Source organism: Solea senegalensis, linkage group LG11 (genome assembly GCF_019176455.1).
Source record: "Solea senegalensis isolate Sse05_10M linkage group LG11, IFAPA_SoseM_1, whole genome shotgun sequence".
In the NCBI taxonomy this organism is placed as follows: Eukaryota; Metazoa; Chordata; class Actinopteri; order Pleuronectiformes; family Soleidae; genus Solea; species Solea senegalensis.
Genome location: NC_058031.1, coordinates 17123093 through 17144103, shown reverse-complemented (window position 1 = coordinate 17144103; position 21011 = coordinate 17123093). Strand labels below are relative to the sequence as shown.

At 39.8% G+C, this 21011-nt stretch overlaps 1 protein-coding gene across 1 annotated transcript in view; it reads left to right on the top strand.

Moving 5' to 3' along the window:
• LOC122776846 (glycine-rich protein DOT1-like) overlaps positions 1-16909 on the top strand; it is a 37936-nt gene extending 21027 nt beyond the window's left edge. The window contains exons 2-3 of the mRNA XM_044037593.1: positions 4466-4562; positions 16847-16909. Of these exons, the coding sequence (XP_043893528.1) occupies positions 4466-4562; positions 16847-16909 (160 nt within the window). The remainder of the gene's footprint in view (positions 1-4465; positions 4563-16846) is intronic.
• Positions 16910-21011: the final 4102 nt, after the last annotated feature.

Here is a 21011-nt window from a genome sequence, read left to right as displayed (position 1 = left end):
ACCACGGAGTTACTTAATGTTGAGGGCGGGGGCTGATCAGATTACATTGTATGTAAATGAAGCTGTAGTAGGTCAATAAGGCTTGAAACACAAATCATTTTAATGCTGTGAATATTTTGCCTCACATTTTGGGAAATGTAACTGTAGTTGTATGTCTATAAAGGACTATAATCACAATGAACTAGTTTCTTCAACATTCCTTCTGGAGCAAAACCAATTTTGAACCGTCTGAACACACACACACACACACACACAGACAGACATTTACACAAACAAGAAACTGCTGTTGCTGTGTGTCCTTGGACTGGGTGGATGAACAAGTATGTGAAGAGAACCCTAAATATGGGCTACAGTCTGACGGGAAATGAAACTGCAAACCTATGAGTTGGTCTGTCTCCACGTTACCCGTTTTCCTCCGTCTCTCTTTCATTTTCCATCATCTATGTCCCTGTCAGCTGTAAGTCTCTAATTCTACCTTCTTCCTCAGTTTCACACTCAAACGTTTTGTTGAATCACCCTTTTTTTCTTTGTAAAGCTCACACATGTACTCACATGAGATAAGATAGTCCTTTATTTGTCCTGCAGTGGAGACATTTACAATGTTACAGCAGCAAGGACAGTAAAGATAAAGATGATAAATAATAAACATGCATTACCAAAAAGGTACAATATATAAAGATATTAACACTAAGATTATTGAGGTCAAATAGAATGTGGAATGTACATTGTAGACAGTTTGCAGAATATTCACAGTATGGACTTGATATTTACAGTATAAATAGACAAAGGTTGAACATGGGAAATTGTATAAGAATGAGTATATTGCACTTATGCAAATTTACAGTATATTGCACATGGAAGGGAGGAATGAGGAGCCTGGTGATGTGTGGTCTACTGAGAGCAGGGTTTGTTGTACAGTCTAACAGCTGCAGGGAGGAACGACCTGCGATAACACTCCTTCAGACATTTAGGACACACAGCTGTGTTGCTCTTTGCAATTGTGTTTAAAGGGTGTGCAATATTTCATTGTGAGACAATAGAGATGGATTTAAAACTTGCTATTAGATCAAAAACATCACTCTGTCCTGCAAAAGCCACATTTTATCTTTTCAGGTTTCAAGTTTACCTGAACCTGAATCTGAAGTTTTACAATCATGTTAGTAGTGATGTAAAGCTTTTTTTATTCTGTCACTGTCAGTCACAACTCAGAGGGACTTTTCCTTGATTGGGGGAATTGTTGCTAGAAAGACACAAAGGATCGTTTAAGGTTCACTTGCCTTCAGAGAGTGGAAATAAAAAAGGAGCGATTGAACAAAGGAAAAGAAAACCATCAGGGGAGCGAGGCCATGGTCAGTGCCAGCTGAAAAATAATGGCAGTAGGCAGAGAGGCAATGAAGAGAGGAGAGACTTAACAGAAAGGAGGACTAAAAAAAAAATGTTTTTTTGGAAAAAATACTGAAAAAAAAGAATGATAAATTAAATGGAAAGAAAGAATAGTCGGAGGCCGAAGAAGAGTGAGCGACTTTCATGACCTGACTGTCCAAGAACAGAAAATCCAATGCACCAAGGCTAGTTTCATTCAGTCATTGTCACCAAAGAGAATGGTTAGAATTAAATGAGAAACCTTGCTCCCCAAAACAGGCACAACCATGTTCACATATTCATGTTGTCGGTCAAAAGGCAATCTGATGAAAAAGATGTTTTTCTTCATTTTAGTGCCACATGAGCACTAAGGGTTAATGTCACAATAATTGAATGATAGTGTCCTAAGGCATTGGTCTGTACTTTTTAACCTCCTCTCAGGAGTGTGGTATTTACTGCCAGAGGTATGTGTGTCTGTGAATGTGTGTCTTTCCACTGACTATTATGTTCCAATTTAATTTGTTGATGCTGCTGGATGTTCACAGCTCCTATCACAGCTTTCAGCAGCAAACGGTGAATGAAACAGTAATTATTTTTTCTGGTTCATTTATTATTGTTTTTGCTTTTCCGTCTCTGCCGGTGCAGGTAATTGAATGTGTTAGAATACAGTGACAGATAGATATTTTTTTTCCATTATACGATCAGTCGGCAATAAACAACTCTTCTCATTACACTTACTTTGCCCCACCAGCAGTATATGAATATGAATAATTAAAAAAAAAAAAGCTTTCAGCAATTAAGTCGTTAATCGAATTTCACTGATGTGTTTTTGTTGAAGAAGCTTGAAGGACAAGGATGGATTATGTTATGGTATGCATTGTGATGGACTGACTGATTTTTTTTTTGGAGATTCACGTTTTTCACAATCAAGAAACTTTATTGTCATTGTGCAGCAGTAGAAACAACAGTGTTAGGCTTCCCAGAGTAGGCAAGTTTTGCTTTGCCCTTTTTTTTTTAAACACATTTTTATTGGTGGGCAGTTACAGAAGTTACATATCAAGTGTATACTTAAAAATAGATAAAAGTCCTTGTATTTTGTATTTTGTCAGTTTGATACCAATATGTGTATTGATACTTGTCTTTATGTGAGACTCTGTCAAGGAACTTAAGATAAATAATGGTTGCAGCAAATATTGCGTATACATTGAAATGAGATGAACTGAGGTAATTAGCTTATCTTCGATGTAGTCTATGATGTAGTCTATTAGCTCGGAAAGTCCTGGTTTATTTGGATAGGCGTGAATGTGCAACCGAACTCTGATCCGCACCAAAAACATAGGTCTCGGTTCGCTTCAAGTGAACCAAATGCAGGAAGCAGACTACAACGCAGGGCCTTGTGGGTAAAACATATGCGTGTGTAGAACGATAGCTGGGAGAAATGGCTGAGCACATTGGTGCAGTGTATATGTGTCGTATGCTCACATAAAACGATAGGATTTGATGCAGCTCCATGTTTTGCTCTGATGTGGAGATGAGCGAGTTTTTTTTTTTCTTGTTCATTGTTTGTCTCGTCTTCTCCTTCAGTAATTGTTGATGCAGCGCCATCTCAGGCGAGGAGGGGGATACAAGGTTCAAGGTTCAAAAGGTTCGGTTTGTTTCACTGAAGTGCAGTGTGAAAGCAAACTTGGACCTGTTGAATGTTGCAACCCCGGTTTGAACCGAGTAGTCCCCAATCGTAGCGAGTCTAGCGGACTACAGTATTAGGTGTGAAAAGTGTCTCAAGGCTGAGATGGTGCAACACATCCTGCATCCATGGAGTCCAGCTCGGGTAGTGGGGAGACTTCCTTTTGGCCAACAGAGTGACAGATTTTGTTATTCGACGTTTAGTACCGACTCCGACTAGATTCTTATTGTTGACCCCTGCCACCCCAAAGATAGCAATTGGAAGACGTCTGCCAGAGTCGTGAAGATGGTATTCCAGTAAGTGGACAAGCAAGGACAGTGCCAAAGAGTTTGGCTTTTGAGAAGTGAAGGTGATGTAACACCTTGAATTGAATTACTCTATTACTTTTACTAACATAATGAGGCAGAGTGCACCCCCTGCAGCGCTGCTCCCCACTGTTCTGGTGAAATACCCCAACCACCCCCACCCCCGCTCCGGTCTGTCTCCCACATGGATCTCAGAGTCTCCAGGGATAGGTTCTGTAAATTAGCAATGCACTTATAAATCAAGGCAACTGCACCTCTCAAGGAGAGGACAGATTTCATAGGTGACTCCTCTGGAAGGAAGGGGATAAGTTTATTTCTCCGTTGTTCAAATGTAGGAAATATATATATATGTTCCATCTATAAAAAGGCTTTTCATGTTATCGATACCCTCACTTTTCCAAAATGCCAAAAGAGCCATTCACAACAGATGGGCAACATATCACAGAATCACAACTATGTAGTTTATGTGTTTTGTCTAGCTGAAGCTCACAAGTCTTGTTTTCTCCAAGATGACATTTGCAGCCACGCAATTTCATCTTCACTTCATGGATATATGAACTTGACATGGATGCTGAAACATGTCCCAGATAGAAAATTCAGTATCCAGTTGATGAGCCATATAAGATCAATGGGCATCATTTAAAAGCATTTGTTTTTCTTTGGAGGAGATTATGTTGCAAGGCACAATTATTAATGTGAGCCTAAACAGCATCTGGTGTTGTGATGTTGACCATTAATTGGCATGACTAAGAAAACCTGCCGTATCTTACCCAGGAATCATTTCATTTTTAACTATCTTGTTAGAGCTGTGAGCGCCACAAGGTGAAGACTTTGTGTGTGTGTGGGTTCTTGTATTTGTGGCAAAAACCGTATAAACCATACGGAATGAGGACATTTGGGCAAAGTGAAGACATTTTGGATGGTCCTTACTGCTTTTTTGGGTTCAGATCTGGTTTTAGGGTTAGGGTTAGAATTGGGTTTAGGTTAGCCTAACTCAATTCTTGGTTATGGTTAAGGTATGTGTGTGTGGGGGAAATAAATGTTATTTGCCCATTTGATAGATGATAATGCTTTTTCTTTTTTTTCTCCTTTGTGCTTTCTCCCTTTCTTTTAGGGGCCAAATGGGTAGCCCCAAGCCTGCCATGCAACAAGGAGGACATGGAGGAGGAGGAATGGGAGGAATAGGAGGAGGAGGAATGGGAGGAGGAAGAGTAGGGGGAATGGGAGGTCCTTCTTTCCTCCCTTTGATTGTAAGACATCTTAATATAGGGAAGGACTTCAAAATGATGAAAATCCATCCACTATGAAAAGCATTCCCTATCCGAGCATTTGCTGTACGACTAAATTACTACACATTTGTTATGCACTTTTTTCACTCTTTAGCAGCTGGACATCAAATATATCAACTGTGTTTATGAGCCAAAATATTTTATTTAACATGAATGCAGAGACATTTGCATGAATATTAATTTGCAGAGCTGTGGCAGCAACAGACACTGTTTATCTATTCTTAGTGTTAGTTGTATCATATTTATAGGCTTTACATACTTGGCGTGTGTGCATGTCTCGAAGTGCTGGTGAGCTTGCGTGTGTTACAAATTCAGCCCCAAAACCTTTTACAGTCCTAAAGGGTCATATATATGTCACTCTTTCCCAGTTTACAAGCTAGCCACTAGTCTGAGCTAAGATTTCCCACTTACCTCTTGCACCCCACTATTTGGCACTGCAGGTAGCGTAATTGTTTAGCATTTAGCCTATCAACTAAATGCTCCGTTTTTGATTTTTTTTTTTTTGTCACAAAGAACTTTATCGCAACGCTCGGTTCCGGGCTCTAATCACAGAGTGCCTACAAACAAAAGTGCTTCCGCTAAGTCATTCCTTTTGGATGAAGGAGGTGACTGAGGGAGGTGTGTACATAGACCATGTAGAAAGGAAAATAGGTCTACGGTACAAGAACACCTTGCTGTCCACTCCCTTGCCCGCAACCCATGAAACACAACCGTCACTAGCTCTCTTGTGAGCATGAACAAATACTAAAACTGTCATACTTTAATTGAAATTCCATCACTTGTGTGGCTACTATTGTGAAATAATTTGATAAAGCTGTGTGGCATGAATGCATAGAGCTACACGCCGCATCGATTTCTTCCCCCAGCTTTTATTTCCTCATACTGCTGCTTATTCAAATGAACCTCAGTGGCACAATTAAGATGAGGGAAAATTAAACGAGGGGAAGGGCATGAGAAAAAGTTTGTCGTACCAAAGTCAACAAGAGTAACAGAATAAAAATTAAGACCTTAAATTATGGTCAAGCCACCTTTTAAACACCATATTTTTCAATACTGCCGTATTTATTTATTGATTTACTTATTACTTGCAGTCTGTGGTGTTCTTCTTACTCTCTCAAGTTGCTAAAATTGACAAGCTGTTAGTAGCTAGACAGGGGGGATGATCGGAAATTGAGGTCAAGGACAGAATACCAATCCTCTGCCAGTCCCAGTGAACCCCAATCCAAATCCATACCAGTATAACCCCGATCCCTGCATGTCCACTCAACTGGCTACAGGGTTTCGGCATCCATCATAACTCCTGAAATCCAATATGCAAGCAAAGGACAGCTGCTGTGGAAAAGTCCTCTTTTTACTGACGCATCTGTGCTCCCCCTGTACACGAAGCCGCAAGGCCGAACCTCAAGGCGACACATTCTTTTATGCATCCAATGCTACGTTGTAACATGTTGTAAGTGACACGTGCTTTAGGCCCAAGAATGACTTGTGAGTAATTACCCTGAGGGAAATATGTGCAGAGGAATTGGTATGAAAAGAGGTGAAGAAGGGACTTATTGCCATGAGAAAATAAAGGTAAAAAAGAAATATATATATGTGTATGTATATATACATATATATGTGTATATATATACATAGGAATGATGGAGAACAAATAGTGAAAAAATAGAGAATATGAGTAACAAGAAACAAGAAGCTCAGTTATAGCCCTGTACTCCCTCTGCTGCCAGATAATATTTACGCCTCAGCTTTCTGCCCTGACAAGGTGATGGACAGTAGAGGTGATTTTGCCTGGGCGTGAAAATAGGCTTCTTATTATTCCAACCCAGTGGCAACTTGAATATCAATAAAAACTGCTAGCGTTCCCCTATGTGTAAAACCAATGCCCCGTAGCAGTGGTTTTTATCAAGCAACCCACCCTTGACGCTAGTTATGCAGTACTAGAGGTTACGAGAGGAAATGCTTGCCAAGTAAATAAGTGAGTGAAGCGATTGAATAGAGGGGAAAAACACAGCGGGACCAGGGCCAAAGTGAACCAAGGGTAAAAGCATGATCACTTCATTATGTCGTGGTGCAGCTCAGTGTTGTGCAAAATCAAACTGCTCTCTCGTTTGTCACAATGCATCAAGCTGGCCACTGTAAAGTGGCTTTGCATTTGGCTGCAGGCCCCCCGATGCACAGACACACACAGGTCGGTGAAACTCAACCACGGGAAACAAAACGCATCCGCACATGCACATTTGTTCATGTACGTATGCAGACCAACACAGATAAAAACACGCAGCCCTCACTACCCTCTAAAATGACCTCCACAACTCCAACTTCTCTCACATGAGCCAACCAACAATGCTGCCAGCTCAATAGTCCGTGGGTAGTTAAGGAAAATTTCTGGCACAAAATATGCTAGAATTCACCCACCGCATTACAAGAGGAAGGCAGTGAGGGGGTGATTGCTAACAGACTTATTGGCACTCCCGTCTCCTTCCGGTCCAGCACTATGACGCCTGGTAATTGTGGTCTTTATGTTTACGAATCAGTTTTTGTGATGTAAGTGTTGATTTTTCATATCACATTTGTAATAGGCTCCCTGGCCTTTGAAGTCCTGAAGTAGTTCTCACACACAAGGAACTGGCCTAAACATACACACACTGATAACACAGAAAACAAAAAATTTCTCTGCTCATGAAGATAAATTGGCGAGTAAGAGCTACTCGACGGTGAGATGCACTTGTTCTAAACAAACTTGGAAAAGAAAAGCCTGTAAACTTCCACAGTCCATCACGATGCCGCCGTAGCAGCGACCAGAACTCTAACACGCGTGTAAATGTGCATTGGAAAAGTAACACAAATATGAAAGGACATCTGAAAGACATTTTAGACTTCGCACTAACATTCAGTCTTGGAAATACCCAGTTGTCCCTTCTAGACACTGTCAGAAATGAGGGAAATGATTTCAGAATGTGCTTCAGGCACAGACGGCTAAAGAAAAAGGTAAATCGGCCAGCACGCAAAAAATGGCCTCATACTCCCTCATAGGCACTTTCCAAGACCCTTATATCATTTTTCAGTTTAATGGCTTGCATGTCATGAACTGTCTTTATACTTGGCACATACACTCACACAAGCACACATGTACACGCAATCGTAAATGAGACTCAAGAGCTTGACTCCTTTACCCTTTCGATTCATGTCGACTAATACACACCTTTGCGATATTTACATCGCGCTTTTTTCCCACACAATGCTACACATAATTGTACGCGATTCAAATGTTCTACGAGGTGAATGACGAGGATTGAAAAGAAACAGGGTGACCGTGTCTTTGCCGCTTTCTCATTGCAGAGACACTTTGCTCCTTTCGACGACTTTGTATGGCAGCACTTAAAACGAGAAGCACCCTCTGTTCATATCCATTTTGTCTGCTCTTTTGAGTGTTGCTGTCGCCACAGCAAAATTGGAAATCGAACGCGTGGTGACAGTGTTAATTGTTGCTGTGTCAAAACTGGCTAAGTGCGGTTTGTTTGAGCTGGGAACTGCAAAACATGTAAGACAGTGAAGGTGCTTGGGTGTGCACTCCTGGAGTGCTTACTGGCTGTAAACTGGGAATTGCTTGAGCAAATACGTATGCATTCTCACACACACACACACACACACATCCCTATACAAATATGCCCTTCTCCATTGGTGATATCCAATCAATGTCTTTCCTTTTACCTCAGCAGTGTTTTAGAAAGCACTGGGTCACCATAATCAACACACTGATGCGTATTTTATCCTAAGTAAAGGGTCAGGATGATGAGGTTCCCTCTTCATGGCTTGTAACCACTCTCTACTGCATTTCCCCCACTGGTTGGGGAAAATGAGTCCCCTAGTGGCTCAACTTGCACACTGAACACAGGTAGGGTGACCAGTTCCACTGAAAATAAAGGTTCACTTTCACCTGATTGACAGAATAGTTATGTGACTGACTGACAGAATCTGTGCCTGCCTCGCTGATGTTTTGCTGTCTAAATATGTGGGCTCTTTAAAAAGCACAGTCAACTTAATTCCCCGCTAAAATAAAACGTGTTCTAAAAATAAGACGGACTGAGATGACGGATCTCTGGAGAGTTGCAAGTATGCACTTTGAAAATTCCTCTCATTCGCTTTCATGCCGCTCAACCTAAATGAACTGCATTTACACAACAGTGGCACATTAACATATTTGAGCTGAGATTGTCCATTATGTTGTTGTTGTTGTTGTTTTTTAACAGGTCGGTTAACTGAAGTGTATGGCAAGAGATGCGTCCTGATTTAATTAAACAGTTTCTTCTTCTTCTTGTTTGTTTGTTTGTTTGTTTATCATTCAAAACACAAACCACATAAACACCCCGCCTGCAAATCTGCATGTTCACTTTATGTGCTGGTAATACTCTGAATGTAAATGAAGCCTGTTTATGGGCGTTGATTGTGTCGTGGAACGTATGCGGCTGCTGTGTCTATTCAAGGTTGCGCGCTTTTTAATTCCAACCTCTGTCCATTCTAAACCATTACTGTCACATGGACGGAGCGGTCTCAGGTCAGTACACAGGTAATAAACCCAGTGCGGGGTTGAGCAGCGGATTACAGCAATACTGAATACGATTAAAGCAACTTCACGACTCGCACACCTGAAATCACTGCGGCAGCGACTTCACTTTATACCTGTCAACATAAAGCTCAAAACTCACTCTTACCTTATCACCATTTTGCGGCCAGTTTGAAACTGAGCGTCTCTTCTTTCTTTTTTTTATCTGTTCTGTCGATAAGTGGAGAGTTTTGTTTTAGTTCTTTTCTTTACATCCAGAAATGACAGTCGAGTCCAGGGTGTCGGGAATAAAACAACGTGGGGGATAGAAATCCGTTCTCTGGTTCTTCTTCTCCTTCTTTTCTCCTTTGTTTCGTGTCTTTCCGTGAGTTGTCCTCCGCCAGCGCGTTAACGATCTTCGGGGCAGATAGGAGGGGAAAAACACGCACGTGGAGAGCGCGTATGATAGATTCTCTGCTTGGAGTCTGTCTGTGCTGCTCTGCTCGTTAGATCTTCATTGAAATGAACGTGGCGAGACGGCGGTGGTGTTTGGAAAGTGCGGTGTGGCTGGGACACACAGCCCTCCCCTCCACTCTCTCTCTCTCTCTCGCGCGCGCTCTCTCTCTCTCTCCCCCCTTCACTCTGTGTCTCTTGTTTGTCTGTCAGTGTCTTTGCTGAGACCACAGCGCGCACTAAAACCCCAGAGAAAAACTGGAAAATGACAGCGAGAGAGAGAGAGAGAGAGAGAGAGAGATAGATGGGGGCGACAGGGGAGCGGGTTGACGTCACTCATCGAGATCCCACTCTCCCACCTCTCCTGGATCAACTTTCCTGGCCACTGCAGGAATGTGCACTTGGACACGACTATTTTAGAGAAAGATTCCTGTTCGATTGAGACTTGTGTGTGTGTGTGTGTGTGTGAGAGAGAGAGAGCGAGAGAGTGCTGTGGGTGGAGTATGAGCTGGTAATTATTTTCAGCTGTTCTAGTGCATACAAGTGTCCGCATTTGTTATTCCACAGCTGCACACACATAATAATCCATTATTAGAGCACGTTCACGTTCTAATACATAGAAAATTAAGTGAAAGGTCCAGAGTCAGGGGGGTGTATTGGGAGAAATTGAATATACTACCCATAAGTGGATAATTACCTTAAAATAAAAAAATAAAACACGTTTGATCTTCTTAGCCTTAGAATAACCCCAAATGTAACAGCTCAATAGGGAAACCAGTCAGGGCATCCATTTTGCATTTTGCAACAGAAGCTTACTCAGCAAATGAAGAAGAACAATACCCTTTCTGATACACAAAGGCCACCATAGTTCCCTGATGCACTTGGGAAGGAATGTGTTCCTCTCACCATTACACGTCACTCATTCGTATACACTGAATCGGAAGGGTCAAATGTAGAAATCACCATGTGAATTAGCATGTTAGATTTTATTGTAATATGTAAGCAGCATTTGTTATGCTGTAGATCAGGGGTGTCAAACGTACGGTCTATGGACCAGAACCGGCCCGCCAGAGGGCCTGATCTGGCCCGTAGGATGAATTTGTTAAAATGTCACCTTATGATTAGATTCTAATCACAATGTTAAATACTAAATTTTTCACTTCCAGATACCTGTTTGTGCCTTTATAGATCCAGTGTGATGTGTAAATGGAAAATGTAGGCATAATATTGTTGAAATTGCACTTAGGACTTCATTAAATGTAAAACAAAGAAAAAAAAATTGGAGTTCTTGTTGCTCAGAGGTTATTATACTATTATTTTCCTTGACCGGCCCACTTAAGATCAATTTGTGCTGTATGTGGCCCCTGAACAAAAATGATTTTGACATTCCTGCTGTAGAGGTGGAGCTAACGCACCTCTCTATAACAAGGTACCACAATGTATTGTGCACACTGATTGTAAATGTTCCATAAAATCTCAATCAGAAAACTACAAATTAACTGTAGATAAATGCAGTATTTAAAAGATTTAAACAAGCACAAAAAAACAATCTCCATGCAGAAGCCAGGTGAAGTCTTCCATACATGGATGCATCATGGTTGACGCAATGTCAGTGCATACTCTATAAAAATGCCATCATGTACAATAAGGTCACTATAAACTCATCACTAAGAGCCACAGACATACTATAAATCCCTGTCGGGTGATTATATTGATTTTGTTGTCAGACTGAGCTTGAATGTGTTTGCCTTCATGTCCATTAGGATGGCAAAGCGTAAGTCATTTGTTTTTTGTTTTTTTTTTATCAAAGGCATTGCTTCTCTATGTAGAAAGGCTGCGGCACTGTGTTAAATACAAGGTCATCCTGCTACATCAACACAAGTTGAGCAGTTACCTCCATCATCCATGTGTAATGAACTCACACTTTATGTAATGATTCTAAGGAAATGATTTATTCATGTTCATGCCACCGATCAGACAATGTAGCATAGCATATGAAAGGATAATATTGTTTCCGTGCACGGCTCTCTGATGTAGCAGTACGGAAAAATAACAGCAGTGGCCCTGGGACATGGATGACGATGACCAATTGTGTTTTGAGAAAAGTTGCCTCTGTGGCAGCAAACCAAAGCTTCTGATGAACAACCTAGCCCTGCAGACACAAACATCTAGCATCCAACAATAGTACTCTGAGAGACAGATAGACAGACTACTGCAGTCAGCAGATCTGTTTTCTTACCTGCACTCAGACATGTCATGTATCTGACTGAGTGTCTGTGATAGTGATTTATACCTGCAAATTATACAGAGTTCCATTTTCTAAGGGTAGAATTTGATACGGACCCTGCATGTAGATTTATAGGGCAAACAAAACTGTTGGTTTGTTCACAATGAACAATGGGGAAACTTGATGAAATTACTGTTATTTGAACTATTGCCCTCCACTGCTGGGTATTAGAGAGTAATAATTTTGACAAAAAAGTGATACTTTTGTATGTCTTCCCAAAATTGACAAAAAAGTCATACTTCAGTATGTCGTGCAAAATCTGTCAAAATATCATAGTATAGTATGTCGTCCAAAATGTGACAAAAAAGTCATACTTTAGTATGTCGTCCAAAATGTGTCAAAATATCATAGTATCAATGTCGGCCCAAAATGTGTGGAACACAAAAAAGTCATGGAAGCCAGTATGACGCCCAAACTGTGACAAAAAGTCATAGTATAGTATTTCGGCCCAAAAAGTGACAAAAAAAAGTCATACTTTAGTATGTATTCCAAAATGTGACCAAAATGTCATAGTTTAGTATGTTGTCCAAAATTTGACCAAAATGTCATAAATGTGTGACAAAAATGTCATAGTTTAGTATGTTGTCCAAAATTGAAAAAAGTCATAGGTTAGTATATTGTCCAAAATGTGACAAAAAAGTCATAGTTTAGTATGTTGTCCAAAATTTGACAAAAAAGTCATAGTATAGTATGTCGTGCAAATTTTTGTCAAAAAAGTCATACTTTAGTATGTCATCCAAAATGTGTTAAAATATCATAGTATAGTATGTTGTCCAAATTTTTTACAAAAAAGTCATACTTTAGTAAGTCTTCCCAAAATTGACAAAAAAATCATAGTATAGCATGTCGTCCAAAATGTGACAAAAAAGTCATAGTATAGTATATCGTCCAAATTTGGACAAAAAAGTCATAGTACAGTATGACATCCAAAATTTGACAAAAAAGTCATAGTTTAGTATGTCGTCCAAAATGTGACAAAAAAAGTCATAGTTAGTATGTCGTCCAAAATCAGACAAAAAAGGGTCCAAGTTTCTTTTATGTCAAAGTTAATTCTTTTTTATCTATGGAGGTGAATAATGAAAATAGCAATTGCGGCAAAAAGACTTGGGTTTGGAACTTGGAACAAAGACCTTTCTTGTGTGTGTGTGTGTGTGTGTAGGGTGTGCGTGTGTGTGCGCATGTGTGTGTGTGTGTGCGTGTGTGTGCGTAGGTTTTTCTCCAGGTTCACGGTTTCCTCTCACAGCCCAAAAACATGCAGATTTGGGGATTAGGCAAATTGGACACTGTGAGTCCCTGTAATGGACTGTTGACCTGTCCTGTCCAGTTGGCACCAGCGACCCTCATGTGGAGGATAAAGCAGTAGAAGATGGATGGATTTGTTTGTTTACACCGCCATGTTGGCAGAAACAGCTTCTGCTCTGTTCTAAGTCGTCAGACTTCATTGCACACTTTATATCCACAGAGATCGAGCAGTTTATTTATCACTGAACCTGACGGACTGAAAAAAGCAGAATCTGTGGCTTCACATCGCTCTATCTTCTTTGCTCTTCTATCAATGGATTTGAAGAGCCTGGCTTGCTGTTGCATAACCTCACAAGGTTGTGCCAACAGGATTTATGAGATTGACGCAGTATGGTTGATCAGATTAACTTAAAGGTCCCGTGTGTAAAAGAAATGGTGACACCTAATGGTGAGACAGTAGATTGCAACAAACCAAACACCTCTCTGACCTCTGACCCCTGCCCCTCCCCCTTCCCCACACATTCATATTAAGCTTCCACTTCAAAATATGAAATGCAGTCTTGTCTGGTTTGTCCCTTTGTTTTGGGGCTGCTGTAGAAACCTGGCTTGCATTTAGTACAATCTTATACCAACATACTCATGGTAGTGGATTCATTTTCTGCCAATAAACCTTCTTAAATTACACACTAGACCTTTAAAAAAATAGTATCGACTTGCATACATGCCTTTTATATACTTTTATATTGTAGATTTTTTTTCTTTTTATTGTATTTTTGTTTTTGCATTTTGAGGCAGTTGTCGTCATATTATGTGTCTTGGTGTGTCTTATTGTCTGCTGTAGATCATATTTCCGTCAGGATCATCATATACTGACCAAATGCTCCCAGCATCCTTTGCTCCTCTTTGTCATCTGAAGTGAATGCAGTGATCACATCAAGTGTTTTGGTAGATTTGACTTAAAACCAGCACTTCAAGATGAGGTGGCTCTGTTTACACTGTCACTACACATCTGTTGTTCCATCAACAAGTTTCGCCGCATCGGTTGCTTTTTTGATTCCACGTACGGACAAAACAGTGGAGTATGAGTGGAGCAGTTGCAGAGGATTTGCTGATGTGGTGTGTGTCAGGAAACCGTGTTGTTTGGGTGGAGGGAGATGGTGTCGCTTCTTCATTGTTTCACGTATGCAGCGGCCGATGTTTCCACACAGATCATCTTACTTCTCTGACACGTTCAAAAGAGCAGATGCTGGTTACAAGAAAAAGAAAGTCTTTCGTTTCAGAGCATCGTTTAATAAAATGTCAGACCTGCCAGATCAGATAATTTCAGCCAGTCAATAAAATAAGACAAAAGGACAAAGATAAGAGATGAACAAAGGAGGGAAGTAGTGACACCGTCTATTCTCCGCTCTCTTCATTTCTCTGACACTCTGTCTGTATGATGTTAGTTAATATATATATTATTCCCATAGAATTTACAAGATCAGGTGTCCTGAGAGCCCAACCAGATTTCTTTAGTACAATATTTTTATTTTGCTCCATCCTTGTACCATCATGACACCTTTTAAAGGCACTGTGTGTATTTTTTGTAACATCAGTATCAATATTTTCTTCGACTGTGAACGTAGAATATTTTAAAAACCATGAACATAAACAAACACGTGTGTCTGATGGTGTCTTCTGGCCCTCTCATTCTCCATATTTAATCCCAGATTTACAGACTGGAGATGAAATTCGATGACATGGACCTTTTACATTGAGCCTCGCCTTGTTTTTATACTGTGTGCTACGATGAGATTGCACTGTACACTGTGTGTTGAGCCATGGATGTCAAAGATAATAATCTGTCATGAGAGACATTAAAGTTCTTCTGAATCTGATTGATTTTACGCCAACTTTAATGAAAGAAAATGAAGGATTGAGTTTGATCCACATTTGAAATATACTGTAATAGCCACTATATTTTATTTTTAACAAGAAGAGTCAATTTAACTGTGCACGTGACCACCACACACTGTTAGTACTGTCACAACTATAATCATAGCACAGCGGCTGCAGATAAAAGACAAAGGTTAATCGTATTTTTCACCTCAAACAACCCAAATGATTCAGAACTGCGCTCGTGTCCTTTTAAAGGTGAGCAATATTAATGTCCTGACTATTGGCAGTCGCAGTCGGATCTTTGTCATTGTTGGTTAATAATTAATCTCCCTCCATTAAAAAGCAAGCCACATGTACAGTAAACATGAGCCATACAGGAGCGTATGTGTTGTACTTAAAATGTGGAGCCTGTTCACATTCACAGGTGAGATGCAGAAGAAGCATCTTGTTTTTCTGTCTCTCTGCCTCCCGGGCTGTCGGCAGATGCCTGGTTGCTATGATGGGATCCCCACTGATGCAATATCAGCCACTTGGCTCGGCTCTCACATGAGCAGTGGCTAATTTTGGTCCCAGATGTTTTGCTCTTAAGTTCTTTTGTGTTTTCATAAAATACAGATCACAACCAGTGCTGCACAATTTACTCAGGAAGTGTAATAAGTCACTTATTAAACTGTATATTACTCCTTGAAAAAAGTAATCATTAATATAATATAAAAACAGCAGCAATAATTAAACCTCAAACTATTAAGTACAAATAATTCAAGTCAAATTGGATAAAATTGACATAAATGGAGACAAAAATTTAGGAAATGACCTCAACAAATACAAATATTAGGAGAAATGTGGGAAAATTGAACCGACAACATATGTAAATGATAAATGATCATATGATTACCTATAAACTAAACTAAGTGCTTTATAAATCATTAAAGACTTTCAAACTCATTAAATAATAATAATTATGCTGTAATTGTTTGTTGTAATTTTTCCCTTTTTCCCTGTTTATTTAGGAACATGTTTAAGTATTCAAGATTCAAGATTCAAAGTGTTTATTGTCATATGCACAGTAAAGAAACACGTTTCCCTGTACAATGAAATTCTTACTTTGCTGTCCACTCAAAAAACACCAGCACACAATGTATATGTATGTGTGTGGAAATGTGGCGACATATTTATACATCATTATTATCTTTTTAAAGGTTAAGGTTAAAGGTACAGTATGTAACATTTTGCATGAACATTAATTGTTAAAGTTGCATGTTGCAGGTACATTTCCCTCACCTCACCGTTCCCTTCCAAGTGTGTTGGAGAAACTACATCGCCTTCAGTTTGCATCAAAACTCAAAAGATGTTTAGTTTGTCCTTTGTGGGCTACTGTAAAGTCGTCTGTAGAGCTGACCCTGCTCTTGATATAAATATATGGGGCTTATTATGGGGTAATGAAAAACAATAATTCATACTATCAGGTTACATACTCGTAAATATGTTAATATGCCGGATTATAGCCAAATCTGTCATCCCTGGGCAGGTAGATGGACTATACTCACATTTATATGTTAAAAAACAAGAACAAATCTAGAAAAATGTATAAACAGTATAGAGACGAAGCAGCATGTGTTGACTGTGTCCCAGTTAATGAAGACTAACTAAACATTTAATGAAATGAGGTCAACTAGGAAAATAGAGACCATAAGATTGAAGGTTGCTAAAACAACTTAATTCCACTTTAAACGCTTGTGCGTGGCAGTGGATCACCTGAGCAGACATGTTTTTGACGTATAGCCTCCTTTTAACTCCCTGCAGACCGACCCCGCCTTTGTGTTCCTGCTTAACACTTCAATAGCCTGCCCATGCCACAACTCGTGAGCCCCCTCCATCCTGCCCTCATTGTAGTTTACCTGCTGTTGCCTCGGCCCAGAGGCCTCTGTTACAGCAGATTTGTTAAGAAGGTGCTCATTACATTTCCTATAGGAGAATACAGCCCATATGTAGAGAGACTCGCCGCAGCAGATGGGTAAACTGGACGGGAAACAGGTTAATTAACGGTGATTACACCCAGATGACATGAGCTGCCTTTTCTTTGGAGATTACACAAAATTCTACGCTGGGGGTTTAATATACAATCTGTTGAGTGGTTTGAGAACGCAGACATATATATATATATGTATAATAATGGGCCTCGTTCCTCATTAAATTTGAGTTTAATGAATATCCACTAGGGGGCGACTTGTTGCAAAAAGAGCCTCCACACGCAAACATAGCAAACTTTACTCGAGCAAGTGTACATTTAAAATGTATTCATTCACAGACACAGAGACAGAATAAAGAAAGTCAGGGTAAAGAGGGGAAGAAAATAAGAGCTACCATTAAGCAAATACACAATCTAAAACACAAGAAAAGGAAGACAAAGATAAGCGACAGAGAGAGGTGGAAAACTCAAGGGATCAAATTCTTTTGCTGATCCCTCGTCTCAGTTTTCTTTGACACACTTCAGCTGACAGAGGTGTTGTCTTAGTCATGTCTGCTGTGGAAGCCAGTTTTGCATCTTGGTTTGGTTTGAACAAAAGACATCAGGAAGAGACAAGAGTGCGACAGAACAGCCTTGTCTCCTGCAGCCGTTTCTGCATCCGCTCAGTAAATGCAAAGTTATTTGCATAGGAAAATACAAGTGAAGGTTTTGTTGATGTGCAAACCATTACTGAAGAATTCAGTTTGGAAACTTACACTGATACTGAGCTGTTTCATACTCCAGAGGTGGAACGAGGACTAAATATTCAACTTAAATAAAAGTACTTTGACTTGAATTAAATGTAGTTAAAGTACAGGTAGAATTACCAGTCTAAATCTACTATAGCTGAAATAAAAAGTAGTTAGGTGCTCTTAGTAGAAGTATTACTACAATCAAAATAGGTAAACTGTTTTTCACTAAAATAAAGCACAATAGTACAATAGTTCAAGAAAAACACGTTTAAGTGAAAGTAAAATAATAGATTTTAAAAGTACACACAACACTACTCACTACACAACTACTCAACAACAGTGAGGCAGGTAAATTGAATGTATTACTTTCAAGCATTCTGTGACTCTTTCCTTGAAGAATTGTGTGAATGTGTGGCTTCAGCAGTTTTACTACACTGATTTGAAACAACAGTAAAACTGGTGAGTGTATTGACTGTGGAAATCTGTGGGCCGTTCATTCTGAACCGCCAGTAACGTGATGTGGAAAAGAATTAAATAAATAAATAATAACATGATTTCAACTCAGCCTCAGTTACAGGTCTGAATGTTGTATATGTACAGAACATGTCTTTCTACTCACAGACGCTGACTGATTTGGCTCTGATGCAAATATCAACTGAAAATGTGCTGCAGGGATGACGTTGAGCAGACTGCAGAGCAAAAAGGCGTTTGCCTCTCAGTGCCTGTTCACCTGCTGAGCCTTTATGGCCAATGAAAGTCTCATTATTCTGCAACATTAGTAAATAAATATAATGTAATTAGTGTAGTATTACAATAGTAAACTTAGTTTATATGTTTTCTGTCACTGTTGATGATACACAGTTAACATCATAATGCAAGCCATGAGAATACATTCAGTAACACCCGGGGAAATATTCAGCTCTCAAAGTAACACCATTATTACCAGAGAATCATGGCACTAGACAATAGGATCAGTTTGAACTGTGTGCACTGTGCTCATGCAGCACTAAAAGGCTGGATACACTAAATCCGGTCTTTACAGATCAATCAGTCAAATCAAAGATATTTTTGTCCCCATAGGGAATTTATTTTTTTTCTAGAGCACATTTAAAAAATAACCGAGGTTGACAAAAGGTGCTTATACATTATGTAAATAATATGAAAACATGACAGGGTTAACTCTTGTTGAGTCATGTGCAAGACGTTGGAATAAACCGAGAGCTTAAGACAGTTAGTTGGTTTTACTTCCATCGTTTTTCCTGGCAACACTGCAAATGCCTTTCAGGAAAGTTTGTACAAAAATGACGTTAATCACATCTCCTTGACAACAGTGATGCAATGTTGCTGCAGTGTGACTTGACTTGTCTTAAAATGAGGATTACTCTGTTGATGGGATCATCATCAGGTGCTGGATGAGTAAAGTTCTAATGCTGCGGTTCCAACTGTGACCTGAGCTGCTTCTAGTCTTTAACCCTTAGCGCTCACTTGGCCCTCAGGTGCACCTGTGGTAAATTACCGTGGGAATAATACATTTATATGGACATCCTGCTGGGTGTGTGTGTGTTTATAGGTCACACTTCATGCTTTAATCCGATTTTAAAAGGTTTGAATACTTTTTTGCTCAGGTATGTTTGTATAGTTGGTGAAAATGGAAACAAATGTAATCAGATTGTCTACAGGTTATACTGAAAAAAAGATACAAGACACTTTATTGCACATAATATCTTCTTATAAGCTCTGTATATACGTAGTAACATAGTAATGGGAAACAATGCCAAGTATTCTGTGTTCTAAGGGTTAATTTTGCTCAGCACAGAGAGATGGAAGTGATAAAAAAAAGAAGCTCTTACACAAGACAAGAGAATAAACAAGGGTATTTCCCTTAATGTTGAACTGTTCCTTTAAAGTGCGGGGGCCTGTCGGAAAACCGGAAATAAGCCGGAGAACCTGTCTCTGCAGTGCAGTTCCTCAGTTCCTGCGTGTGTCTTCAGCACACGCAGGGACTGCACTATTGACACACCTTCTCACTGAATAAAGCTTTAGGTTATGTGAACACATCCATGCTTCTGATCACTTTGTGAATATGTTCTATGATTGTAATAACACATTTGTACACACACACACACACACACACGCCTGTCTTTGAAGTGTGTGTGTTTGTTGGCGTGGTCGCTGTCTGCAGCCCCCCCACCCCACATGAATAGAGTCGGGCCCTGCGCAGTCGACAGCTGTCTCCTTTGAACGAGCAAAGACAAAAAGCCTTAAATCCAGCAACCTCCCTCTTTCATGTGTTCATCTGATACCACTCTGCCTCACCTCACTGGCCCGAGGCAGCGGCTTGATGCCGCACTGCGTCCTGCCAGTGGACACGAGAGGGAGAGGGTGAGAGGGTGAGAGGCCTTCACTGAGAACAAAGTGCAGCTGTGACCAGAACTCTTCTTACTGTCGCTACTGATGTTGAACCAAGGGTGAAGACATGAACATTTATTGTGTTATATAGGACCTGGAGTCATGAGGGGCTTAAAGATATAATATGTAAACATTTCTGCATTGAAATATCCAAAAACAACAAGACTAAAGTGTATGTTAAAGAGTAGTGGACTTACAATTTTGGTGAAATCATTCCAACAGTCTTTCCGTACAAATCCGTACAAATACAGATTTATTTTCAAAGTAATGGATCATTTAATTTTGGTCACCTTTTAATGACGTCATCCACTTTACCATGTCTGCTATTACTACCAGGACAAACCTCTTACAAAACATCAGAGTGAGGAAGGAAATATCCTACTAGTTAGTTGTTGGATAGTAATAAGTACTAAGTATAGTTGTCTTTTGTTTTTCCATTTTTGGGGTGTTTTTGTCACTAGTGGAACACTGCAGACGTCATCAAACTAGATCTTTTCTGATTGCTTTGATTAAGAGCAGCAGAAATGATAAGTGACTATGTTGAGGTGATGTTTCAGACAAACAGACTGACATCAGTTTTTCACCTGCAGGCTTTTCATTGTTGTGAATAAAACTTTCACTCAACAGAGAGAGAGAATGCTGCTGCTCATGATATAAAAACAAAATGCTATTTATTATGAAATTCTTTTCATTCCCTTTTGATGCTCATTTAAAGAGTGAATAAGTAAAAACGTGATTTAATGCTGTGGGTTCATGGGGTTTGATGCTGATGAAGACTCATCCAAATTCTGGCAGCTGTGCTGTACGCATGTGTGAGTGTGAATGGGTGAGAGGCAAAACTGTAATGTAAAGTGCTTTG